Source organism: Trichinella spiralis, assembly GCF_000181795.1.
Source record: "Trichinella spiralis strain ISS 195 chromosome Unknown Scfld9, whole genome shotgun sequence".
NCBI classification, from domain to species: domain Eukaryota; kingdom Metazoa; phylum Nematoda; class Enoplea; order Trichinellida; family Trichinellidae; genus Trichinella; species Trichinella spiralis.
Window position 1 is genome coordinate 1985035 of NW_003526948.1, and position 26548 is coordinate 2011582.

The 26548-nt window shown below is 33.0% G+C and overlaps 9 protein-coding genes across 9 annotated transcripts; 4 read left to right on the forward strand and 5 right to left on the reverse strand.

Moving 5' to 3' along the window:
* Positions 1-7185: 7185 nt before the first annotated feature.
* Positions 7186-8675, reverse strand: Tsp_11614 (protein escargot). The gene is made up of 3 exons (XM_003371479.1): positions 8621-8675; positions 7673-8486; positions 7186-7480 (listed from the first exon to the last, which is right to left on the reverse strand). Exons 1-3 carry the CDS (start codon positions 8673-8675, stop codon positions 7186-7188), a joined length of 1164 nt encoding a protein of 387 aa, XP_003371527.1.
* A 2658-nt stretch (positions 8676-11333) lies between these two features.
* Positions 11334-11897, reverse strand: Tsp_11615 (hypothetical protein). The gene is made up of 2 exons (XM_003371480.1): positions 11852-11897; positions 11334-11458 (listed from the first exon to the last, which is right to left on the reverse strand). Exons 1-2 carry the CDS (start codon positions 11895-11897, stop codon positions 11334-11336), a joined length of 171 nt encoding a protein of 56 aa, XP_003371528.1.
* Positions 11898-14148: 2251 nt separating this feature from the next.
* On the reverse strand, positions 14149-15151 carry Tsp_11616 (putative DB module). The gene is made up of 3 exons (XM_003371481.1): positions 15125-15151; positions 14511-14675; positions 14149-14394 (listed from the first exon to the last, which is right to left on the reverse strand). The coding sequence occupies exons 1-3, from the start codon at positions 15149-15151 to the stop codon at positions 14149-14151; spliced, it is 438 nt and encodes a 145-aa protein (XP_003371529.1).
* A 130-nt stretch (positions 15152-15281) lies between these two features.
* Tsp_11617 (conserved hypothetical protein) lies at positions 15282-16073 on the reverse strand. The gene is made up of 3 exons (XM_003371482.1): positions 15852-16073; positions 15675-15752; positions 15282-15290 (listed from the first exon to the last, which is right to left on the reverse strand). The coding sequence occupies exons 1-3, from the start codon at positions 16071-16073 to the stop codon at positions 15282-15284; spliced, it is 309 nt and encodes a 102-aa protein (XP_003371530.1).
* Positions 16074-16167: 94 nt separating this feature from the next.
* On the forward strand, positions 16168-16744 carry Tsp_11618 (hypothetical protein). Its single transcript, XM_003371483.1, is given in 3 exon segments — positions 16168-16242; positions 16428-16508; positions 16526-16744. The coding sequence occupies 3 exon segments, from the start codon at positions 16168-16170 to the stop codon at positions 16742-16744; spliced, it is 375 nt and encodes a 124-aa protein (XP_003371531.1).
* Positions 16745-17503: 759 nt separating this feature from the next.
* On the forward strand, positions 17504-22243 carry Tsp_11619 (MutS protein). Its single transcript, XM_003371484.1, has 25 exons — positions 17504-17622; positions 17697-17858; positions 17938-18105; positions 18181-18264; positions 18323-18459; positions 18514-18662; positions 18750-18943; positions 19025-19146; positions 19223-19443; positions 19489-19701; positions 19792-19911; positions 19971-20037; positions 20095-20273; positions 20334-20346; positions 20403-20448; positions 20515-20639; positions 20695-20789; positions 20838-20885; positions 20958-21125; positions 21195-21267; positions 21340-21404; positions 21554-21624; positions 21688-21779; positions 21837-21925; positions 22022-22243. Exons 1-25 carry the CDS (start codon positions 17504-17506, stop codon positions 22241-22243), a joined length of 3042 nt encoding a protein of 1013 aa, XP_003371532.1.
* A 239-nt stretch (positions 22244-22482) lies between these two features.
* Tsp_11620 (hypothetical protein) lies at positions 22483-22836 on the forward strand. Its single transcript, XM_003371485.1, has one exon. It carries the CDS (start codon positions 22483-22485, stop codon positions 22834-22836), a length of 354 nt encoding a protein of 117 aa, XP_003371533.1.
* Positions 22837-22874: 38 nt separating this feature from the next.
* On the forward strand, positions 22875-23639 carry Tsp_11621 (conserved hypothetical protein). The gene is made up of 3 exons (XM_003371486.1): positions 22875-22981; positions 23088-23300; positions 23393-23639. The coding sequence occupies exons 1-3, from the start codon at positions 22875-22877 to the stop codon at positions 23637-23639; spliced, it is 567 nt and encodes a 188-aa protein (XP_003371534.1).
* A 446-nt stretch (positions 23640-24085) lies between these two features.
* Tsp_11622 (myotubularin-related protein 10) lies at positions 24086-26530 on the reverse strand. Its single transcript, XM_003371487.1, has 10 exons — positions 26475-26530; positions 25779-25854; positions 25512-25700; positions 25332-25425; positions 25200-25276; positions 24937-25027; positions 24752-24875; positions 24571-24658; positions 24383-24474; positions 24086-24302 (listed from the first exon to the last, which is right to left on the reverse strand). Exons 1-10 carry the CDS (start codon positions 26528-26530, stop codon positions 24086-24088), a joined length of 1104 nt encoding a protein of 367 aa, XP_003371535.1.
* Positions 26531-26548: the final 18 nt, after the last annotated feature.

The following is a 26548-nucleotide window of genomic DNA, read 5'->3' on the forward strand; positions in this document are numbered from 1 at the left end:
CACGATTTCTCAAATTCCTAACACTCATCATCTATGAGCCATCGACTTCAGACATATAAGCTTGATTGTTAAAAAGCAACCTCGGCGTGGACAGCATGGACGAATCATTTTCTGAAGCCATCCTATTCCGCTAAGATCTCTTGTGGGCGTATTCTTGTTGCTCTATGGGATTAACATATGCCCACGACGATTTTTCTCCTCGTCCGAGGGGGGGAATAAAATAAAAAAATGAACTGTCTCCCTTTCTCGTAGGGAAAAAACCTTTTTTCACAGCGTGCTCAATGGATTTTTTCATGCAGGAAAATTGAAAATCATTTTTTTGCCAACTCTGCTGCTTCAAAAAATAACAACGAGCCGTCCTGTCCATGAAGAGTTTCCCAAGTACTTTCACGATCATCGTATTTTTCGCCATTGTATACGATGTGCACGGTATCTCCGCTTGTGAGCAGTTCAGCTTTCTCGACATCCGTGGAATTATGTGCGAAACTGGGCATTTCGTCTTTTTTGATAAATTCATTTTCTTGATCCATGTTGAGAAAAAAACCCAGTACTTAAACGACGACAATTTGGAAAATAACTGATTTGTCCGTCGAACTATTGCTACGATAGTGCAATGTTAACTACTTTAAAACATTTTAAAGCAGACTAACTTTAAATTTTAAATTGTCCAACACTGCAAACTTTAAACAAAACAGCATGTTCTTTTCAAATACATTTGTGTAATATTTATCAACATTAATTATTCACCACATATTTCGTATTATAACAACAATAGCTTCAGATAAATGCTGCACATTTGATGAAAATCAAATTATAAAGAAAGCAATATGAAGGAAAGCAGAAAGAGCATTTTAAAATCATTTTGTACGGTTGAAATCAAATTTAACGTTTATCAAAAAAAATATCCCAAAATTAATGTGCTTTTAATGCGAGATTGAATGAAGTTTCCAATGTTTTTTTCACCACGTGAAATAATTTAACCTTCATCAATAATTTTGACAATGCTTACTCACCACTCATATCAGCTTTGTGTTCAGATAAATTTCAAAGAATGGAAAATATATATAAAGTGAGAAATTATACACAAAACACTGGCAGTATCAAGTGATTGCGTTACATCTTCTACAGTCAACAGTTTAGCAGATGAATAATAATGCAATGTATCCTCAGAAATCAATAGTGATTTCAGGAAAACATGCCCATTAATTATTGAAAATTTTGTTGAAAAATTGAACTCAACTAACTATTAGATAAATTTCGCATCATAGCATTAAGAGTAAGCTTTTGCTGCTTCAGACAAAACAGCATTCACGTTATTCATCTATCATTTATTGCATGGTAAAGATAACTTGAACTTTATCAGGAAATGAATTTAAAAGTGCACTTTTTAAGGTTAAGTTTTAGGAATGTTACAAATTAATGGACAGAACATGCAATGCAATTTGTTAATTAATATTTAAAAATTACTTACAGCATTGTTGTGGCTTTGAATATCCTGTGGAGTACTATGAGCATGCAAAACGTCTTGCGGTATGCATTAGCCAACAATTCAACGCTCGCACTCGCCATCTCTCAATATAGGAAGGTTAACGATGAATTATTAGCGTTATCGAAAAGCGCGCGGAAGAAGTGCAGAAGGACAGAGAAAGGAAAATAATTACCGAGTCGGTTGATTTGTGAGTAGAATTGCAGAACGCTTTTGCTGCTGTTCAAGCCTAGCCTGTGGCGAATGCAACAACGGTGCTGTTGATTTGATTGCTGAAAAATTGCTTGAAGCTATAAAGCAAACGTTTCACAGATAAGTTATACTGCTGCAGTGATACAAGGAATGCAAATTGTTGAAGAATAATTTCAGTAGGACAGAATGTTGATAAGCTGCCTGCTTTCGCTGCTAGCTAAGGAAACGTTCATAGTACTGCATTATTTGCACGACAAATAATTTACATGTAATATTTTTAATGTGTTACAAATATAGAACATTTGCTAAAGTATAAACTTTAAATTGATATTGGTAAAATTATACTAAAATTTCATTATATGATTCATCGATTAATCCAGTCAATCATGCAATGCAAGCATATCTGTCAACGACAAGGCAAAGAACTAGAAGTTTCATATTTTGAAAGCGAACAAATTGTTTAACAAAATATCTGCTCAAAAAATATAAAAGAATATATTAAAATATAAACTTAATAATAATCATCTGCCTAGAAAATTTTCAATTCCACTATCCCTTTTCGTTTACATCAATGATCCAATCATTTCTGCGCAGCGTAGCTAGACAAGCCGGACATGGTTTCTTTCACAAATTTCCAAAAATATGCCATCATTTTGCAACCTTCAACCGTCCGTTAAACAGCTGAATATCAAGCGTTCAGATCAAAAGTGTGCTAATAAATAAAGCAGAAAACCGTTCTCCGAGCCATCAGTGACGACGAACAGACTGCGTTGCTAACAGCGACACCACATAATAAATCAAATAGTTGACCAATACCAACTTACAGTTAACCATATAGCCATCATGTACTGCTGCAATTTCAAACAGCTGCATTCCGCAGCAGAAGTTCAATCGCTGCCAGCTATACCTAATTCAAAACCTCCAGTTTACAGTAGAAGCTCAAATGTGATCTTCATGTACTAACACACATAATAACAATAAAATTATTGTTAGAATATTTTTAAAATGTGCAATAAAATATAAAAACTAAATGTCCCTTTACGTTATAGTGAAGTGTCGAAGTGTAATTTTTTAGTTTATACTTTTTAAAATTTTCATTAATATGAATTATTTTTAATAAATAAACTTCTTAATGTAACTGTAAATTGTAAAAGTTAAAAAATTACTGAATAGTAAATTTGTTATTCTGAAAATTTATTTACCGCTTTTACGTCTGTTGATAAAATGCTTCTTTAATGTGTAAATTGCTAGTATTGTAATTTTTTGTCAAATTCCTCAAAATCTGTACTTTATTAAACGTACATGTATGTTTATTTGTGAAGGATAAATTTATTATTCATTCAAAATGCCAAAGTAAGTTGCTGTGAAGAGTTTCTGATGACGACGTTCTTTCACGCCTAGGATTCAGCTAAGCTGATAAAAAGATGAATTACAGCCAGAGTCGATTTTGACACCAAGAGACACAGCGTTGACGTGTTTGGCAGCAAAATTCAAGCAAGCTTACTAAGATGAGATATTTCTAGCTTATTATCATCACATTGCACTGAATAAGTGTCAGAAGTGGATGTTTCCGACAGTCTATTAATCTTTGATCATCAGAACAGCGTGCATGAGGTAAGTTAAAGCTTTCTAAAAGTGAAAGAATTTTAACTTGCTTACTATTGCTCGTTGGCATTAAAATAAATAGTTTATTAAAGTTCGTTTCATTTGTCACTGGCTGTCTGAAAAATGAATAATTACTAGAGGAAGTAATATTTTGAAACACAATTTCTTTCAAAAAGCATCTCCTAAAAAATGAAAATATAAATAATGATTGGCACAATTCATCTCATAAGTTAGCAAACAGGAGAATTGTTTTCATATAAACAACAATTTGCATCATACCATGCATGCATAATTAATTGCTTTTGTCATAAGTTAAAATCATAAAAAAGAACAACACTTTGAAATTTTTACATTAAAATTATTCTAAAAAGATGAAACTAATAACAAGACCGTCTACTGAAGGCGCTGTTAATGAATTTTAATAAATTGCGAGCAATCTTAATGTTGCAAAAAATTTTCTCTAAAAAAATATCCATTCACTTGAAGCCTGAATTTAACATTTCAAATTGAAAAATTATTTCTATCCAGTGAAATGTAATGAAATTATACATTTGAAAACTGCTTTAGTGATAATAACGCTGATTATGTGTGCAGTCTTAAATAGCACGTATATGATGAACATTTTCAAATTCAAAAAAATGCAAACCTTTTTTTCAATAAATTTGTTATAATTGATCCATGGTGGAGTTTTTGCCTTTTTCATGGTTGCTTTTTCAACATTGCGAATATCATTAAATAGAGCAACTTGCTTGAAGAGTAAACAAAATGTTCATGCTACGTTCGTGCATTTTAAAATTTATTAGCAAAACAACGTGCTTTTGCCCAGACAAATAGTTCTATTTAACACTGAGAAAAAAGGGCAAAAATTCTTTCACTGATATTATCCAAATTGTTAGAAACAGCTATCGAAACCTCTGACGTCAATGTTTCTTTTCAGTAATTAGCTTCAACTATATAAAAATATAAATTCATATGGAATTCTTGCAGAAAAAAGAGTACTTGAAAAAAGTTCTCCAGCTTTATACTAAAAAATGTTCAACAGTCATTTTGGCTGTTGAAGTAGGCTAATTTTCAGAAAAACAAACTACACGAATGAGCAATTTTATTATACAATCAATTTATGCAATTTTTGAAAATTAAGCAAAAAAAAGAACTAACAAAAATGCGCTTACTTTCAGACAAAAGTTTGTAAAATGAAAATCTTTGATTCGTCCTTTTCAAAGCAAAATATTTTATAATACAGTATACAAAATTAGAATCAAAATGCAAGATTGGAGTAGAGAAATGAAAATTTTAATTTTAAATATTTATTACCTTGTCTCATGTATGCAGTATATATCTTATGTCAGTGTTAGAAGTGATGAATAATAAATTTAAAAAAAAGAAAAAAAGCATGATAATATTTATATTTCAATCTTTTTCACATTTTATTAATTTTTAATTTTTATAGTAATAGTGAAAAAAATTTCCTTTTTATTTGAAGTTATAAAAGTTTTAATTTCTTTTTTGTTAAATTTGAACGTGAAAAACAAAGTGATCATTGCACAAAAGACTTTATTATTATTTAAATTGTTGTAATTTTTGTTTTTCTTTTTAATTACAATCGATAAAAAATTAAAGTGAATCAAAACACAAAGAAAACAGAAAAAGAAAAAGCAGCATTGAACAAGATGGAGAAGAGTTGAAGATACTGTGAATATTACAGTGATTACTGTAAACGTATGTAAAGTGACAATAATGGATTGTGAATGAATAATGCAAGGAAGAAAATTAAAATAAATAATAAAATGAAAGAAATAAAAATTATCAACTAGAAAAATATAGAATTTGAAAATTGTTATTGAAGAAGTGGTTTTCGGGGGGAAGGGGGGGGGGAAGCTAATAAGCAAACATTTGCTGAATGAAATCAACACCGGACGCGTTAGTTCAGCCAGCACTTGTTGCCGTTTTTCACTTTGCATCGTGTCAGGTATTCACGCGTCAGTTGTGAAACGGCACGCCTAGGCACGCACTCTTTGGCTAACTGGAGCCTCGTCCTCGGCAAGCCTGAGACACTTGCTCCAGTTGCCAGTACAACTGTTGTCAGGGGTAATTAATGAAGCCGACGCTTTGAGACGAAACTGTCAAGCGACATCCAACGCTTCTGTTAAGCTGAATGGACTGGGTGGCGCCAGCTTAAACATTTGGCGTCTTTGACCTGACCAAATTTTAACAGCTGTAAAGCTTTAATCAACCCGCGAACCTACTAGCCTAAAAGTCGCCCTTGATCACTTTATCAATTCATGAAAAAATATCAGAAAAAAAAGAGAAATATTTTCACGCTTACCACACACTACATCCATACATTATTGCACACTGCCGAGTGTTGAAATTTGTTTCATCTCCGCATAATTGTTGCTTTCAATTCTCTTGTAAATTAATTAATTATTTTTTTTTCTCTTCTAAGTTCACTTGAAACTTAATTAATGATACTTGTTCATGTTATGTTGTGCTTCTTTTGCAGCAAATTTACGAATTTGAGCTTTGCTTTTGTTTTTTCAATTCCTCCCCCCCCCTCCACACACACACACACACACACCAAACGCTACCTGATCAATTTTCTCCAAATTGGCAATTCTTTTCAAAAAGTGTAACAATTAATTATTTTTATAACAACTTTCAAATTACGCTCATTATCATAAATTACGTTAACAATTTTGGCGAAAATTATTTTCTTTCATAACAACAAAAATTGTTCCTTCTACTTCACCTTGTTGCTGCTGCTGTTGCTGTTGTTGTTGTTGTTGCTGTTGCTGCTGTTGCTATTGCACCTCACTGCTGCTTTGATTGCATGCAGATGCTTTGTATGATTATTTCAACAAGAAAATCTGTGAATTTATTTACTTTATTTTTTTTTCTTTTGACATTTATTATTACATCAAATTGCTAGCATGTTCAAACGTTGGTAATTACTTCCCTTCATTACATGTTAATCTTGCCATTCATTCTTATTCACCTTATTCCATTTAAATGTATTTTATTTATTAATTTTTTCTTGCTTTTAATAAATAATTTTTCTCATATGTGCTTAATATTTTGAAAACAAATGAAACGGTACCTTGTTTTCTCTGTATTCGCATAACAAGCAGTGCAGAAACATGAAATGTCCAACATCTTTCCCAGCTTATCTTTTAGTGTTCTTCTTTTGCAATCTACACATGTAAATTATTTACGTAGCAATCATACAAGCTACAAGCTGATTTGTCATTTGCTATTTATCAAAAAGAAAAATGTTGATCTTTGTTTAATTTACAAATTGCAGAATTGCTTTCTTCCTTTTTTTTGCTTTTGCTTTAAATGAACGAAAGCTATAATTTGAACATAAATTAATAATGAAATAAAATAAACAAATCATAAATTTCTTACGTGCTATTTGTAAACACTCTAAATCGGCAAACATTTTCCCATTTGCATAGTTGGAAAATTGCCGTTTCAACACTTGTTGCACGTGTTTGCTTGAACCGCAAATTTATATGATTAAATGATAAACCACAATCATGTATAGTCAATTTCTTGTTTTGAATTAAATGGATAAACTTCATCCGTGTTAGCATGATTTCTTTCATTCATTTGTAGCATAAAATGGCCAACATTGTTAATTTCCTCAATCACAATTCAACTGAATCAAGTGAAATATATTTCAAATTAAAAACATAAAAAAATAATAAATACTTTTAAAAGCTTTATTCGACAATGTTCATAATGTACAAAATAGCACCAACAATAATTGTCCTACTAGTTTGTTCGCAAACAGTGAACCGTTCGTTGTTGCTTCTGTCGAAGCTATTGGCTAAATTTCAATCGGGATTTTTGGTATGAAATAGAAATGAAAAATTCATTTAAAGCATCCCGTACAATCCACATTATAATATTAAAGCTCGACATCCACTGGTGACATGTTTGGTCAAGAGAGACATGCGAGAAAATGTTTTTTGACAAAGATTACAACTGTATTTCTTCAAATGAGTGTGCGTTTGTAAATGAGCACGCAAATTGCTACGATCGGCAAATGCCCGGCCACAATGCCCACAGCAAAATGGCTTCTCTCCAGTATGAGTTCGAATGTGTCCTTGTAGTAACCAGGGTCGGCTGAATGCCTTGCCACAAATGTGGCATTTACATGGCAACGTGTGTGTCCGAATGTGCATTTTCATTGCTCTAAAATGAAATTTAAAAAAGCAATTTATAATAACTACTCAATAATAAAGTTATTTATTTAGTAAAATTGTTATATTTCAAAAGATTATTTACGATTGTAGTGTAAAAATTTGGAAAGATATCAGTGTCATTATGGTAACTGTATATATATATATATATATATACTGCATTGCATTGCAGTGGAGAACGTACCCAAGTGAAGAGTATTGTTTTTCACAAAATTTGCAGCCAAACTGACGTTTTATTTGCGAAATGCAATGAAACTGACGATGCTTGGATAAACCGCCCAACGTGGAATAACTTCGGTTACAATCTGGACATTGAATGCGAGAGTTGGGCATACTTTTTGCTGGCAATGATTTACCATAAATATCACCGGCTGGCTTTGCCAGTACATCTTGTCCAGCGGTAGTAAGTGGACTCCCATTCATGAGAACTACTTTCGAAGTGTTCGAATTTCTCGGATATATTGAATCGTACAACGTCACTACAGACTGAGAAAATGGCAAGTCTAGTGGTTGAACAAAATCTGATGCTGGACACAAATTTCCACCATTCTGCGACGTGTGAAACTGGCGATTCAGTGCTGCATGAATACCAGGCCAAGTCATGGATGTAGCGTCAGCAAAGAAGGATCTTTTAAATCTCAACAAATCATCAATACTGTTAGTTGTTGGATTTGTAACAGTTTGCAATTTGAAAACATTCGGCAGAGATGCAGATGCGACGGCCAACGTATCACTGATTGGTCTATTGTTAGGAAAATATGCACATTTCGACGTTAAGAAATGATTGAAAAAGGCAACATTGGACTGGATGGAATTTCTTCTCAAGAAATCTACCAAAGACACATCACCGGAAAACGGTTGGTCCATTTCTGGCATCACACGTGTAACGAGAGTGTTGTGCTTGAAAGCACTACTGTTGTACATGTTGGAAATGCTCGGCTTGGTTGAATGAAGCTCATCTTGTGTTGAAGGTAAAATTCCAGCAAGCCGAGTCACGTCTATAAAATAACGAACATTATAAGAATGTAAATTTGATATAGGCATTTGAAAAAGAAAAGAAAAGCTGCTCATCAAGCGAACAGAATTAATTGTCGTTGATAAGATATATGTTGAAAATGTTGTACTAATTTACCTGCAAAAATTGACTGTTTTTTAGTAACATTAACTGAAGCAATGTCGACGTTCATTTTTACTTGTTTCTTGTATGCCATGTAATGCGCGTAAATGTGAAGCTTGCCAAAATTTCAAAACGTATTTATGAAAAGACACTAACGTGAAAAGTGGCATTGCAAGCTGATTGGCAAGAAATTGACCAATGAATTGCCACCTCAGTTGTTGAGCAAAATTCGCCAGCCGTGTGTCCAGACACTAGAAGTTGGCAGATAAGGTGCAAATAAAAAGCCAAGCACAAACACGGCCTCATCCGACATTACTGTTAGCTTCTTGCCTTCTTCACGTCTTGACACGCACGTGTTATCATTATTCATTTCCTGGGCAAATTTTATCATTTTATTTGTGTAGCTGATCATTGTCAACAGCTGATTGGAAACCTCAATGAGCTACTAGAAAAAGATATCACGACTGGGTGATTTCATTTGACATTCGTAAAGGAGAAGACGCCTGCTTTATTTGCTCAATTACTAACACGGAACTTTGGGTGGTCAATGAACGGTAGTAACTTTTTTCAAATAATCAACATTGATTAACGATCAACTTTTTACCTGAATTTGTTTTTTCTTTTATCTTTCAACATTTCTATTTTTATGATCACAAAATGTTGAACAATAATTAATATGATTTAAATTTTCATCATGACCATTGTTTGCATAGCAGGCAAAATGATCAAATTCCCAGCTTTCAGAGGGCATTATTGTAGCAGTGACTATTAAATTGTTTTCATGCCATATTTACCTAATGCATTCACTCATAACTTATGCAAAACATATTTATTTTTATCTTTTATTAGTTTTATTTTGATTTTTGTGTATTTGAATTAAAAATTAATCTATTATTAGCCTGCTTAATTTTTGCACTTAATGAAATTCATCCGCTGAGCAACATTTTGTCATGCAACAAAAAGCCACTCCTTGAATAAGAAAACAAACAATACTGAACATCACTTTTGCACATTTTACCAATGAATTAATATTTCAAAACATGAAACTTCAATGTATTTTTTTGTTGATAGATTTATTTTGTTTAAATCAAAAAATTTAATTTATTAATCAGCTTGCTTGACAAAAACTACAAATTTAACTGAAATTAATTTGTTCACTTATTTTTGCAATAAAATGTGCAAATAGTATCATTTTCATTTATCGCATCTTTAGTAAAAGTAATTTATTCTTTTGAAATTAGACGTAAAAAAATAATTGATCTGAATCATAATAGTACGTACCTGCAATTAAGAAGATTATTTTACGCCCAAACCGTTAATCTAATATGAGAAGCAACTTTAAATGGGCTGTTATATTCATTGCATACATACATACAGAAATATAAAATATTTATTGCTGTGCAGGTTGAAAATTTTCAGTATGAAATTGTCAAATAAAAGTAATGTTTGTCCTGTCATACAATATTATCATGCTATTAGACAACAGTGTGAACATGTGAAGAAAAAAGGTGACTATTGAAAAACAAAAATATAATCAATTGCTGCGTATTAATAGAACTGCTAATCTTTTTCATTAGTACTTTTTTATCAGCTTTCATAAAGCTTCTTCTATGCTTTTTATGCTTATGCTGTTAAGAATTGAAAAATATTTACGATAAAAAAGCACTATGGAACTTTGCGTGCTCTACTTTACGATTGTTTCAACTTTAGATATAGCAATGAAAGTGCTAAATTTTTCATATAAATATAAATATAAATATAAATAAATAAATAAATATATATATATACATGAAGCTTCTTAAGTTCTAGAAAATATTTCCATTGTCATTTATTCCTTGCCAGACTGTTGCTTTTAACAAAGAATTTACGTCATTTGAGCAGGTGTCAGCAAATGATTTATTTAATTTGAAACAAAAATGAACTGCAATTTCCGTTGCTCAACTCAAATGCTTTGTTTTAAATTAAGAAAAAAAAACGTATTTTACTAAAATCTGCAAATTAAATTATGTCACTATGCAACAATTTCATTTTTACTTTTGTTCTCACTGATAATATGCAGAAATATTGTACTTTTGATAATTAGCACTCGTACCTATGAGACAGTATGCAAATAATCTAATTTTAATAATTTAATGTTGCTGTTTTTATTTACACTTTATAAAATGTACTTTTTATTTTATATTCAAAAATGGTAAACTGAAAAATAATTTTAAAACTGTACATTGTATTTTTTTTATTATCAATGTGAATAATTTGAATTAGGTTTTGCAATAGAAAATGATATACAGCTTCATCGACGTTTAATTGAACATTGAAAAGCACATTAACACTGAAATATTGCAAGTGAAAAGTGAAATAAATATTTGTAAAAAGAGAAACATTCGGTTAAATAAAATAAATGACTGCGTGAAATTAATCATATTCACACATAAATTTAAAAAAGCAAAATATTTATTTCGGTAAGTTAGGAGGGTTCTCCTTTTTCTTTTTGTTATATAATATTGAATGATTAGTTTAAATTCAAATAAATAAATAAATAAAATTTTATAAATATAATTAAATGAGAATAGAATGTAAAAATATTGGAGTGAAAAACGATAGCTGTTTGGCGTTCACTATTATCGCACCTGTCCGTATGGCTGTTGCTTGAAAAATTCCACCAACCAACAAAGCTAACAATTTAGCAAATCGCTCGGCTAGGTAGTCATTGAAAACGTTAACACCTGATTTACGAGGCAAAAGTTGCAAATATCAATCTGTACCGCCAATCGAATAAAAATATTTCATATTCATCATCGATTGCATCATCATTAACATTATCACCTCTGATTTCAATGGAATTTGAATAAACGCCTTCAGATATTAATATTATTATTGTGTCAAGTTGAAATTTTAATCCAAACAATGCTAAAAGCTAGCAGGCTGATATTGATGAACGATAATTAATAATCACATTCAGTCAAAGCCTGCCGTCTGGCCGTCCGGAAATGAGCTATGCACTTGTTCATGCCGGATCAAAAACTATTTATCTTTTCCACTTGGCTTGCAATAAATATTTTGCACATAAGTTATTGATAAGAAGAAATTATAGTCAGCACATGCACTGATTGCTCGTGGCGGCATTTCTCTGTTCTTTGACAGCAACTGTGTTCGAATAATACTCTGTTGCAATTTTGAAATTCTGAAAACACTCCATCCAAAGGGGCACCACTTGCAAAATAAATTTCCATTTCAACTTCAACCTACCCACTTGAAATTGAACAGGTGCTGCATTTACGAGTTGCTTATGCATATTTTCTGTCGACTTTATTGAAGACAAATAATTTCTACTATATGAACCATATAATAGAACTATAATATTCTCTAGTCCCTCTCAATAATAATAATAATAATTGCCACCTCAGTTGTTGAGCAAAATTCGCCAAAAAATAATAATAATTATTATTATTATCTGAAACAAAAGAAAAATATCTTTCGAATTAACGTTATTTAATAAAATATTTCACTGCAATCTTAAACACAACTTTAACAAAATTGATTTTAAATGTATTTTAATATTTTACTTTTAAATGAGAATAAAAAAATAGTAAAAAGTGTACAAAAACAAGAAGTAGGATTTTTAAAGGTGATTTGTGGCAAGAAGAAATGCGCTTAACCAAATCAAAGAGAAGAGTAAGGGGGAGGAGTAGAAAGAAGCATGCTTTATTCAATTGGCAAGTAATATCGATCGCAGTGCGACAATGGAGATCTGGAGCTGCTTAGTGCGATGAGTATTTTTCATTTTGTTCATTCAACATTACGGGATGCAGTTGATTGTGCAAAGGAAGCCATTTGACAGTTGAAACGATTTAAATTTATTTGCAGTGTCCAATTTCCAAAAAGAGAATTTCAGAAATAAAGAATGATTCAGGTAATTGTGGAAAACATTTTCATCCAGTCCTTGAATCGACGCGTCGACTTCCAATTTGCGCATATTATAGAACAATCATTATTATTTATTTATTTATTTATTTGTAGAGAAAAAGGTACAGAAGTGTTGTGAAAGAGTAAATTGCAAAAATGAAACAACCCAACAACGCTTGAAGATGTTCTGCTTTTGACAACAGTGTGATCAAATTTGTCGGAAAATATTCACACCAACTGTAGATGTCAACAGATGATTTGGACAGTCACGTTTGAAAATTGCATTTCATTTCAACTTTTGCCGATGTGATCATCGGATCGGATCGGATCGGATCGGATCAGATCGGATCAGCTAATTCAACTACATGGCATATTCAACCCAGCACTGCTTCTGTTGTATTATTGGTTGTTGTCGTCGGTGAATTTCATGGAATCTTCGATATTTTTCTACATGGGAATAACCATTTTATTCGGTTGGATATTGGTTGTATTAATTTTGTTACGTCGTTACTGGTTCGTGTGGAAATGTCCAAATTGTTGCTGCTATCGATGGTCATCACTGTGCTGTCGTCGACGATGCACAGAACCATCTTCGAAGAAAATAATATGCGATGAACAATGCTTAACAGAAATATAATCTTTGCCTTGTTCCTCTTACTTTTCTGTTCAATCAGTCAATCAACTGTGTGCATATATATATCTATATTTTTTGATTTTATTGCTTATTGAAGAAATAAAGTGAAAATAAAATGAACCACGCTGATACCAGTTGTTCTATTTTGTTAAAGCTGTATCCCGCCAAAGGATAATGGCAAGTTGAACAATAATAATAATATGGAAGTTGGCTAATTTCCAATTAAGCATACTTTTATCGATCGACAAGTACAAAGTGGAGAAATTCCAATTGCTCACATCTTCGCTTGGTCAATGATCGTCGTCGTGACTTGTTTGATTAAAAGTTGCCAACCTGAAGCAACATCATCGACACAACATCACTGCACAAATGATCCAAATGATGCAACAAATATCCCACAAAGCAATAATAGCCTTCTTCTGCTTCATTCCAACACCGCTACTGCTACTGCTCTACAGGTGTGTACATGTGAGCAGTGCGTGTCCCATTGAAAATTATGTCACATTCATCACTTGGTAAACAATTCATTTTCTTTCAAATTTGCATTGATTTCAACAATAACAATATTATTATTGTTGTTTTGATCGTATTTGTTCCCATTTTATTTCATGTTAATGAATTCATTCACTGATTCGATGAATTCATTTGCTCAATGGAAGTTATTTACACGATGCAGATATACTTCATCAACTGATACTGTGATTCTAAATGAATAACAATTGAAAAAGAAAAAAGAAATGCAATCAATAAGATATTTCACATTCTCATTTTATTGGCTTTGTTTCCTTTTTTATTCTTGTCACGACGAGTAATCTCTAATCATACAGAATTGCTTCGTTTCGTTTTTTATTACAAATAAATAATATAGATATATAGAGGGGGAAGGAGAGAGGGAGAGAGAGAGCGCGATTTATAATTTATTGTAAATGTAAAAATTGTCGGATTTGATGGTAGGCGTTGGTTTCAAATTTGGGCAGAAGAGGGGAAAAATTGGATTTTTCTTAAATCACTTTAAGCCGCTCCAATGACAGCCCAGAATTTGATGCAACTGCGAGGCGCAGGAGATGTCTTTTGGTGTTATTGTATCCTCGCTGCCGGCCGAGTTGCAAAATTTCTGACATCGATCCCCTCCGGATTTGAACACGCCTTTCTTGGCACAACAAGCGCTGTTATCTTTCCCTTGGGAAGCGCAATATAAATATTTCGGTATCATTTCCACCGTGCAAATGCCGTTGTCGAACAAATGTTTCGCCTGAGGCAGTGGAAAATTTATTAAAATTCCATTTTTTACAAATAATGAAAAATAATTTTAAAAAATGGAAAATTTAACCCAACATTTATCACGAGAAATCAATTCAAACAACTCACTTTGTTCAACGTCACATCGTAATGGCATAGACGGATGCAAGTTCCCAAATTCAACTGTTCACAGCATTCCCGGAACAACGTGTTCGCCTTGTCCAACGGCAAACATGGACTGTAATCAGGGGCACTTCCGCATCCTGCACCGCCGCTTTCCGAATTTGAAATGGGCTATTTGAAATAAAACAATTAATTTTGAAAGAAAAAAGCAATTTAATAAGTTCAATTAAACAACAATTCTACTGTCACAACTTCTTCAATAAACATCTCCAATTCAGTCAGTGTACATTATCATTATCATCATCAGCGTATTCATGTCACTCATCAAATTTGATGAGACAAATTACAATGCATTTTGTTCTATAAAAACCATCACAAAACTAAGCTAATTTATGCTCAATTGATTAGGACAAGCCATTTCTCATTACTACCTACCATACACTACACAAATAAATCAATAAAGCAAAACAACACAACAGTGGATTATTAAAGTCAAAATAATTTTGCTTCAATTTTTAGTTCCATTTATTGATTCCATTCATTCAACTTTTCCTTTCTCAAGTTTGCTCTTTCTTCTAATTTCTTACAAATAATCTTTTCTCCATTACCACATATCAAACTGTTATCCATACTGTACCGGGTTGCATTTGTAAAGTTATTTTCATTAATCGACTCCATTCTCTTTCAGTTTTGCCTATTTCCTCAAAATGTAATAATCCGTACAATTGGCAAACTGTCAGCTGAACAAATCCAAACGGATGGATTTATTTGATTTTTTCAGTAAAACTTAAATTAAATTAAATTAAATTAATTGCATAGTACAGTTTCAGTTCAACCTACAGTACACAGGAATCCAATTATTTTGCTTCATTTTCAAATCCAGTATAATTTAACTTGAAATTAATATGAAAATGAAAAAAAACAGCATGCTTAATTTTAACTGGTTTAGTAGAGTAAAAAATCACTTCCAATTAGTGTTTTTCTACTTTGGTAACATAGTTTTCTACAAAACTGATACAAGTACAAAAGTTGAAAAAAATGACAACAGAAAAAAAAGAATAAATTTCACTCCTACAATATAGTATTATAATAAAAGTAAAAAGAAAAAGAAAATAAAAGGAAAATTCGTTTGTTAAGTTCCAAAGAACAAAATTAAAAAAAAACAAATACCGTTCTATTTACAGATGGTGTAACTTGTTGACGATCTATGGGCGTGGAGATTTTACTTCCAGATGAACTTTCACCTATCTGTACAAAAATGATAAATTGGAATAATTAATAATTGAATTTAAATTAAAATGTGAATTGTGAAAAAAGAAATAGATAAATAAATGAATGTATAATTACAAGTGTTGAAGGAGATTGTTCTTTTCGTTGAGATTCGGTTGGGCAAGTGGCACAGAATGCGCTGCAGTGGGTTTGCATGCGTCGAGTAACGCAAAATCTGCATCCGACCAATTCACATTTCAACGCGTCGGTTTGATCAATGCAAATTAGTAGTAGTAATAGTAGTAGAAGTTGTACAGTAAGAAGCGGCGCGAACAAACCGAAGCCCCGGCCGTGGTCCATGATCAGAAGAAGAGAATGGAATGAAAATGAATGAACCCTATTTGAACGACTATTCTTAGCCGACTTTTCGCCAAATGATGATCTTCGAATTCAAATGCGTAGCCCTGATTTTGGAAAAACCAGACACGCCGACAAGCAAGCAGAAGCAAGCAGGCTATATAAAACTGACGTTATTGAAGTTTTGTAATTTGTCGCAAGGAAACGATTCTTTCTTTTTCCGGCTCTGGTGAACAATGTGACGAGAAAAACATCAATTTTGGCTTAATTTTCATTCTCGAAATTCGTCAAAGGGACCAAAGCCTGCGGCTATTGAGCAGTGACAGGTTTTTTGCTTCCTTCAATTGCCCAACGTAGAACGCAGCCCAGCTACCAAGTGACGCACCTTCGTCAAGTCGTTGTCTAATGGTGTGGCAAAAACTGAACTCACAGACACAAGTTTTACCGCTTTTCAGAGACGAACTTTCTTCCCATTTCTTCTTGCCCATCACAGTCGAACTAGTGCAGAAATTCAGAAACGGGTCAACGAATTCAAACGATTCAGATCACTTCTTCTCTTTTCAACAACCGAGTCTCGCCTGAAAAGGGGACGAAATTTTCCAATTCGTCCCATACTGAAAACTGAACTTATGAAACAAAAAAATAAAAAATATATTCATATCAAATATACGTAGAAAATTTTTTTGAAAAAAAGACACATTAATCCATTCATGATCGCTAATAAAATGTTTTACAGTTGATAAATTCGATGAAAAAATAAATTTTCCAATTTATCATACAGTATTTTCAAATAACTTTTTCACAAAAAAACAGTATGAATTATTGAAACCTACATTCCATTATCTGTAATCGAATAAAATATTTTTTTTTCAAAAAAATTTTTTTATTGCTTTTTTTTCAATTACATTTTTTTATATTAATTTTTTCTCAAATTTATATTTAAATATTTTTTTCCACATTTGAAATGAATTTTTGTTTATTTCCTTACTGTAATAAGCTGCGCGTCGATATTCAACTTTTCGTATGTTTTGTTTTTGCTGAAACTTTCTCACCTTTCGTTGTTGTTTTGCACTTGTTTCTGTTAAATTGTCATGTTTTTGTTAAATTTCTTCATTTGCAATATTATTCAAATCAATTTGTACTCCAATAGGAACTTGATCGTTCAATTGACTAGAACAATTGCTATTAAATATGTTGAACAAATTGAAATGACAGTTGTAGCCAGTTTTCACTTAATACGATTAACAAGCTACAAGTTAACGACGACAAAGCAACGATCGTTCAAGCATCTCTGTCGTCATTCTTTGACTCAACAGTTCTAGTAGCAATTAAGTGTAACTTTTTACAAAAATAATTCGTATTGTTGACAGTGATTTTTGTTTTCTAAACAAATTATTATTTGGATAATCAATGCAATAGTTGCCTTTTGATAGATGACAGATTCTCAGCAGTGCATTTCGCCAATATCGAAAGCGTTGGATTTATTCAATGATGATGAAGACAGTGCAACTTCGTACTCAAGTTTATCACAGTCGTTTTCTCCAAATTCAAAGTGATTCAAATTTTTGATAAACAACAACAATCAATCAATTATTAGAATCAATTTGGAATTATTTTTCATTGTAGATACAAAACAGTGTCGGAAAATGCAACAAATTCCAACGTTTCTGATGTGCAGCAAACTCCAAAATCAAAAAATGCTAAGTCGACAAACTGCTTGAGAACTGTTCAATTGTCAGATGTGTCCAATTTTCGTACTCCACATTCGGAAAATAATGAAATTGAAAAGTAGTTTTATTATAAAAGAGAATTTCATTTGTTCATTCATACAGTTGATGATTGTGTTTGTTCGTCGTAAAATTTATAGGAATGAAACGTCCGGAGATGTTGTCGAGGAAAATTTCAAAACTCCTCTATCAAAGCTGATAACTTCAATAAAAAGGAATTCATTGCGCAGTACATATTCGTCAGAAGCTTCTTTATTGTTCAGCAGTGAACAACAAGTGTCGTCAGAATCGACAATTCATCGACCAAGGTTAATATTTCCTTTTTTTACAAGAAAAGAAAAATATATATTCCATTGTTGAATATAATAATTTCAATTATTAAGTGCGAGCACTTCTTCCAGTCAATCACTACCGTTACGAGAACAAAGTACAAATATTACTGAGGAGAATGGAATCAACGGGAGCAGGTAAATCATTGAGAGAAAAAAATAATATTTAATAAAATTTTGTCAATGAATATGTAAGCAAGCAATTTGGTGGATATTTTAGGACGAAAAGTATGCTTGTGAGGAAATTTAGTTCATGTTCAACGAATAGAACATCAACGTCCACTCCTCGGAGTGGAGGTGGAAAGCCGATTGCAAAAAGTCAAATTTTAATCGGTAAATCATTTTTAAATTTGAATTTATTTGTAATAATTTTGATCTTTTCTTAAGCTCTAACACAAGGCCGGGGACTTGCGAAAGGGGAAATTGGCATTGCCTATATGGATCTGTTGCTTCCTGAATTGTGCTTGACGCAATTCAGTGACAATGCAAGCTATGCTGAGCTGAAGATTAAGCTGGAAATTTTGAATCCTGCTGCAGTAAGGGAATAAAGAAAAAAAGAATTATTATTTTACCTTATGCTTATTTTATGCACTTTGAAATATTGACAAATTTTCTTTTTGAAGATAATTTTGCCAGATTCCGCTATGCTAAACGATGGTAATACGAAAATGTTGTTGTTAGCTTTGAAACGGGCTTTTCCAAAAACCGAAATTTCATCCGTCAGTCGGAAATGTTTCAACGAAACGCGCGGTCTTGAAGAATTGCAAAGAATTATGCTGAAAGAGTGTTTAGATTTTGAAAAGAATGTCGAAGAAAAGTGACATCTTTATTATAATTATTATTCATTTTTTATGTTCCATTATTACATTAAAAAATTTTTTCTGTTCTCCGATTCCAGATATTACGCATTAGCTGCTGCAGCAGCTTTGATTGATTACATCGAAAGAGTTGAAAATATTATTTTTGCTCCACAGTCAATTCGAATTGTTTACAAAGGATTAGAAAAATCTTTAAAAATTGGTCCTCTTTTTCATTAAATTAAATATCATAAATTCCATTTTATGGGTCTTATTGTTATTCTTTTGCATTGTTTTAGATTCAAATGCGGCAAAAGATTTGGAATTGATTGTCAGTTTGAAAAGTTCCGAAAGTGTGAAAGGAAGTTTATTAGGAATTTTGAATCATACTTACACGTTCAGCGGTGCTCGATTGTTGCGTGCTTCAATATTACAACCGTCTTCAGATTTGCAGACCATAAACGAACGTTTGGACGTTTTGGAGGAAATTTTAAACAATGGACGTGTAAAAGCTTCAACTGTCTGTTTCTGATAATTAATATTATCTCCGTACTGCTTACTGTAGGCTTTGACGAGTTTACGTTCAGCTATAAGTCGAATGACCGACGTGGAACGTTTGATTGGATTTTGCATACACATTGGCGAAGAAGATTGTGGTCGATTTGCAGAATATCGAATTAAGCAACTTTTATGTTTGAAAAATACCCTGGAATTAGTCGAACCACTTCGACAAATTTTGTCCACTTTCAAAACTCCACTTTTGAAAGAATATTTTGAAGTTAGTATTTTGTAAAATTGATTATTTTATTAAAAAATACACTTATTATTACACTTATATAAAATTTGACAATAATTAATCTCTTACCAGGTACTTGGTGATAAACGTCTTAAAAAGATTTCTGAAAAGATCAGCCACTATATATATGATGATACAATGTTACAAAAAGGTGCTTTGAATTTGAGAAATCAAATATGTTTTGCAATCAAGGTATACAATTTGTCAATTTACCTGCATTTGTTTATGATAATTAGAATTCTCTTTCACAGCCGAATGTCAATGGACTGTTGGATGTTGTTCGTCGAGCTTACAGTGAATTTCAAAGTGATGTTGAAGGTTGAATTGACCTTTCTGTGAAATTATTTCAAATTAATATTTTTTAATCATTTCAAGCATATCATTCAATGTTTTGTCAAGAAACTCAACTTCCATTTAAATTATCATTTTCCATTGCTCGTGGATATTATTTGGCTTTGCCCAACAACGGCACCAACGTACCGGCTAATGTTTTGGATCGACTGTTGAAAGTGGTCCGACGAGGTGGTAATTTAATTTGTACAACTCGAGAAATGGTACTTTCTTGCTGTTTTCTTCAAATTTTGCTTTTAAAATAAAATTATCATTTTTTTCAGATCAAACTGAATGGTAAACTTTGTTTGTTGGTTATTTTTAGTTCTCCTGTTTCTGATTGGTTATTTCAGATCGGATAGAAGAAATTGTACGTGATATTTTATTCATTAGTGATAAGTAAGTTGATTTACTGTAGTTTCATTTTTTTTCTTTTTCACAAAAAATGTACTGATTATTGTTTAGCGTGTTGAATCAATTATTGACCGAAATGAGGGAAGATGTGATCAGCTTGTATTATTTATGCGATGTGATATCATCGTTGGATGTGATATTGTCGCTGAGTAAATGCTGCGAACGTTTTCAATGGAGTCAGTAATGAGTAGAAATTTTTTCAAATAAATGAACAACTATTTGCATATCTAGTACGACCAGAATTCACGGACAGTTTAGCTGTTGAGAAAGCTCGACATCCAGTATTGGAATTGTCATTGCAATCTGATTTTGTAGCCAATGATATTGTATGTTATTTCTGTTTTATAATATTTTTAGTAATTGTTAATTTTTAGTATGCTGGACCTGATTCGAATTTTCTCATTCTTAGCGGGCCGAACATGGTATGCAGATTGACTGATTATTAAATTATAGTAATACATTTAAAAAAATAAGATAATTATTACTTTTCAAAGAGTGGCAAGACGACTTATTTAAAAATGGTCGGCGTGTTGCAAGTACTTGCGCAGATTGGTTCTTTTGTTCCGGCTAAATATGCGTCGTTCAAGCTTTGCAATCAGCTTTTCACTCGTCTGTATCACAACGACAGTTTGGAAACAAATTCATCGTCTTTCATGGTTGAAGTGAGATATTTATCATAATAAATTATCAGTATTACTGTAATTGTTGATCTGTTTTGTATTTTTTGTCAGATGAAAGATTGCAAATACATTTTGGAAAAGTGTACCCGTGATTCGCTTGTTTTGATCGACGAATTGGGACGAAGTGATGCAGAATAATGTTTTTATGCAATGTGCAAGTTTTAGCATCAGAAATTATTTTTCTGTCTTCATTTAGACACTTCGGATGAAGAAGGTTTCGCTACATGCGTTGCTATAAGTGAAGAATTGATCGCAACCAAAGTAATAATTAATAAATGCTACCCATAGGCAGTTTATAAATTAATAATTGATGTCGTAATGCTTGACAAGGATAAAATTTAGTTAAACTTTGCTTCGATAAATGAATTGAAAGTACAGCTTTTGTTCGGTGATTTATTTAACAAATTTAGGCTACGGTATTTTTTGCCACTCATCTATTGGATCTGGCCGAGCTTGATCGTTTATATCCATGTGTGGACAGGTAGATTTTATTTAGTTTGAAAAATACAAAGTAATAAATAAATCTTATTTATAAATAATATAGCTACCATTTTGTCGCAAATCAAGGTGCTATCAATCGCAGAATTCACGTGACGCATAATTTGAAACGAGGACTCTACTGTGGACCTGCTTATGGTTTTTGAAATTAATATTTTCTTTTTTTTAAATATTTTAAATGTTTATTTATTTCAGGGTTAGAATTAGCCGAATTGGCTCCATTTCCAAGGGAAATTGTTGAAAGAGCAAAATGTTGGCTTCGTGGGTGGAGAAATGAAAAGCAGGTTTGTTTGATTTGGGGTGGGGGAGGGGTTTAGCAGGAATATTAAATTGAACACACACATACATGGAATAGAGTTGTACCGTTTGTTTTTTTCCAGAACAATGAATCACAGTTGTCGAGTGAGTTGAAAAAGCAACGGGCAGTGATGCGTTTCGGTTACAGGATAATCCAGGCGGCTCAGTTTCACGATTTTGATCCAGTGAACGTGCTCGCCTACTTTCAGCACATCAAGAAACAATACTTGGACGATATTGGCGTGGCTAATTCCATCTCTACTGGAGACGACGACGACGAAACCAATCCAAAAGAATCTCATTAATTCATCGAACTGATAAAGTGAATTGTGAAGTTATTTCTGTTTGTTTGTTCGTTTGTTTGTTTATATTTCAGTTTTACATTTAAACGTTTCATGTTGATTTATTTCATTTTCAACAATTACATATCTACTACGTATGTGTGCATGTATGCTTGCAGCAATAAACGATTCATCTAATTCAGTTCGCGATACACGTGCAATAATCGAGTAATAAGTATATATATATATATATATATATATGTATGTGTGTGCGTGTGCCTAGTGGTGAGAGTATAAAAAAGATACGTCGTCAGTCAACCAATATATCATATATCAGTTTGTATCTACTGCTGCTTGCTTGTGTGTCGACTTGCTTTCGGCTGCTGACGTATTGGAAGTATGTACAAATAATCCGGTATGGGCAACGTTTCGTAAGTGAACGGAAATGCCGATGTGATGCGCAGATTGGACAAATCCGCGCAAGACAAGCTCGAATCACTACCGGCTTTGTCGTCGTTCCTGTTGCTGGTGGTGGTGGTCGCCAAAAACGTACCGGATGTGGCATCCGAGCGTGTTGTCGTGTTGGCGCCAATTTCAAGGCGGATCTTCTCTTGTAGCAATTTCAACAAGTGCGCGTTCAGGGAATTGACGTGCAATGTCAGTTGAATATCACCACCGTTGGCCACTTGAGCTGGGGCCGACCAACGGAGAAATGCCATCTGCCAGAAGTTCAATACAAATGGCTGAGATTCTGGTAATAAAGTTGAAGACGACAATAATGATGGAGATGGGGATGGTGAGAGGATATCTGCTGAACTAGAACCCGCTGAAAGTGAAGAAGAATAATTTTCAGCTAAACGACTTTTAGCAAACAAATAACAGCTGTTTTTGAAAAATTGCCTGTAGTCGTCATGGTAAAATTCGGTCCAATAATCAGTGTGGTCATCGAAGTGATGATGGTCAATTCGATCGCGCAAGCAGTTGGTCGAAAAAGAGACCACCAGACCGGTCAAACTCAAATCCCACATTGCTATCAAATAATGTTCTGTAAATTGAAAATCCGTCGGATATTGGACCAACAGTTGAAAAACGCAATCCAAAAACAAAAGGAAAAATGGTGCCTTGAAAAAAAAGGCAAAAATTATTATATTTAAATTGGTTTATTCATATTAGCTGTTTGCTGCTGTTACTGCTCGTCTCTAACAACTTACCAATTCTTCATCCGAGCGACCAGCGCTTGTCAAGCCGTGCAGTCGTGAAGCGAACGGATGCGCAAATGCCAACCACTCTTTGCGAATCAGCATCTCGAAGCCGTCGATTGTTCTGTAAAATGGATCACAGCAAATTTGAACCAAACTTGCAATCACGCAGCAACCATCTTGATTCAGCTTTTCTGAAAATGCAAATTCAGAAAACCTAAGCACAAAACGACCGCATACAAACAATACCGTATACCTCTCAGTATGACACTGTTGCCAAAGATGGAAATGGTCTCGACGCAACAGTGGACTTGGCTCAAGCATTTCTGAACCAAAAAAAGCCAACCAGTCGACTCAACTTCACTATACCACCTGCTATCGATTGCCCAAAATTCGGTTGAATTATCTGAAACTTCATTTTGATCACACACAAACACATACTAATTAACTAAACCAGGCAGAGGCAAACATTTTTGAGTTTTAAGCGTAAACCACGCATTTCCAGGTTCAATCTGTTCCTCTGCTTTGTTCCTTTTCTGTGGGGTCCCCCGACAGTTCAGAAAATTATAAAATATTGTTACAAAATAGTTCCCCACGAAATAAATTCCTCAAATGGGATTTCAAAGTTCATATTCTATCCCAGCGTTCATCGACCCCCATTCAACCTCTAAGCCTTTAACGACCCCTCAAATAGTCCCATCGACCCCAAAGGGTCGATATCGACCACTCTGGCTACCCCTGAGCTAAACGAACAAAACCTACCTATTGAACAAATTTTTCTCAAAGCATCATATGCGTTCGCTACATCACGAACGGACAGAGAGACATCAATCACCACTGGCTGTTTCTTTTTCGCGTGTGATTCACCAACCGCCGCTTCGAATCTTGAATTAATTAATTAATTAATTGTTTCTTTTATTTCAAATACATTTTAAAATAGTTGAACATTTTTACTCCAACATACAGAAGCCACTGTTTTCTTGTCACTTCGGTGTCCGTGGTCATAGAAGAGGTACGTACAAGTGAACTGCCGTTCAAATGACTCCAACACCAAAACTGAAATACCAACAAATAAATGAATGACATTACTGCTAATATAATAATAATAATCAATATAAAAATATGATAATTTGATGGGAAAAATTATTTCACCGGCACTCGGCGTTCTTTCCAATTGGAAACTGACGTTTCGATCATGTTATCGTACCAAGAAGATGGAACCACGAAACAACACGAATAACTGTAATGGTTGAAAAAAAATAAATTAAAAAAAAACTATATGTATATATTGGATTTTGCTTTTCCAGTTGTATAGAGATAATTTTTTAATAACCTTCGAATGAGGCGATTGTTTTCGTTAATTTGAGTAATTCGCCAACTGTGCCCACCGCCGGTTCCACAACGCTGCAATTCACACTGCCAATCTTCTCTTGAGTCAAACGAGCATTTTTTCAACTCTGTTTACAGTATCCGGAAAAGAAGAATTATAAAAATATAAAAAATATACACAAATCTCACTTCTTTTCCAATTGGTAGGATGTCGCAAATGGAAGCAGGGCAAATTTTCCAACGACATCGGAAATGAATATTGCAAAAGACAATTGACAAACTGAATTTGCAAAAATAGAATAAAATAAAAAGAAAATATATTAAAAAGAATAGAAAATATTACTTACATTTTTGCATTGACTGCTGAAATGCAAATCAAACGAAAAAACCCTGAAATCCTGGAAAACAAACAAATGGAAAACTACACTTTCTGTCCAAAAGGTAAAAATTACCTTGCAATATATTTTCAAGGTGTGTATATCGTCAGCAAAGCTGAGAAAATTCACCAAATGTCGAAACTTTTTAGGATCTACAAAATAAAAAGAATAACAAGCAAACAAACAAACAAACAAACAAATACACACCCGCGTTAGAGCTGTGCTCTAGACGGTAAACGTTCAACAATGCCGTTTCAAAATTGGAGTTGCCAAAAATACGCTGCGTGCGAAAATATGAACGCTAAAATGAAAAGAAAAAAAATCACCCGCATATCATATCAATCATCAAGAGGAAGGAGATAATAATATTTAAATATGAAATTTCACCTGGTTGTTCATCTCCGTAGCCGGCAAGAATATCAACCGAAAAAAAGTGCAGTGCACGTTGCCAATAATACCCTGGCGACTGTCCGAGAAGGGAAAATACAAAATCACATTTTCGCAGGGAGTGGTCACTTCTTGTTCGCCGGATATTAAATTCAACGACGGATTTCCATTTGACGAATCTTCTTCTTCCTGTTGTAAAAGGAGAAAAAGAAGATTTTTGTTTTTCAATACATTTGCTCTTGTCTAATCAAATTGAACATCAATCACCTCAACGTAGGATTTGAACGATTCTGCACGACTTGAATTCAAAGAATTCATTCCACGTTGGATGCTATTCGAATTGCTGAATCCAAAGAAGAATGAGCAGCAGATAAAAAAATATAAAATCAAAAACAAAAAAAACAATCGTCAACATTTTTAGCCGAGATGTAAAGCTTCAAAAGAAATACATGCAAGTATTCGTTCCGTAGAACGTTCAACAGTTGCAAAAAGAAAAATCAACCAAACACTCCATTATTCAAAGTAAATGTTCATTGTAATGATAAAATGCTTATAAAAAATACATATATATATATATTATAATAAAATATATGTTATATCATCCTATAACAGCAAAACATTCATGTTGGATAATGATGAAAAAGTTCTACGATGAGGGAAGAAAAGAAGAGAAAAAATATACGCATAAAAATTTAAATAATAGTTGGTCAAATGCGTCGGATAAACGAAAAGGAAAAAAGAAAATTTGAATTTGACACCAGAATTTGAATTCCATGAAAAATAATGGATGACAGCATAACAAAGTGACAAAACTAAACAGCTAACAACACACGTCAAATTTTGCAAATGATATAAATAAATACAAAGTGAGAAAAAAGGAAGAGCAAGTGTGAAAGGCAAAGAAGAATATAAATTGTGAAAAAGCACTGGGATTTGTATTTATTTTCACGTCATTGTCCATACTTGAATGTTGTCGAGGTGTTAATAGATGCCGGTATTCGTTGTTCAGATCCGCACATCGTCGTTTTCAATGTTGC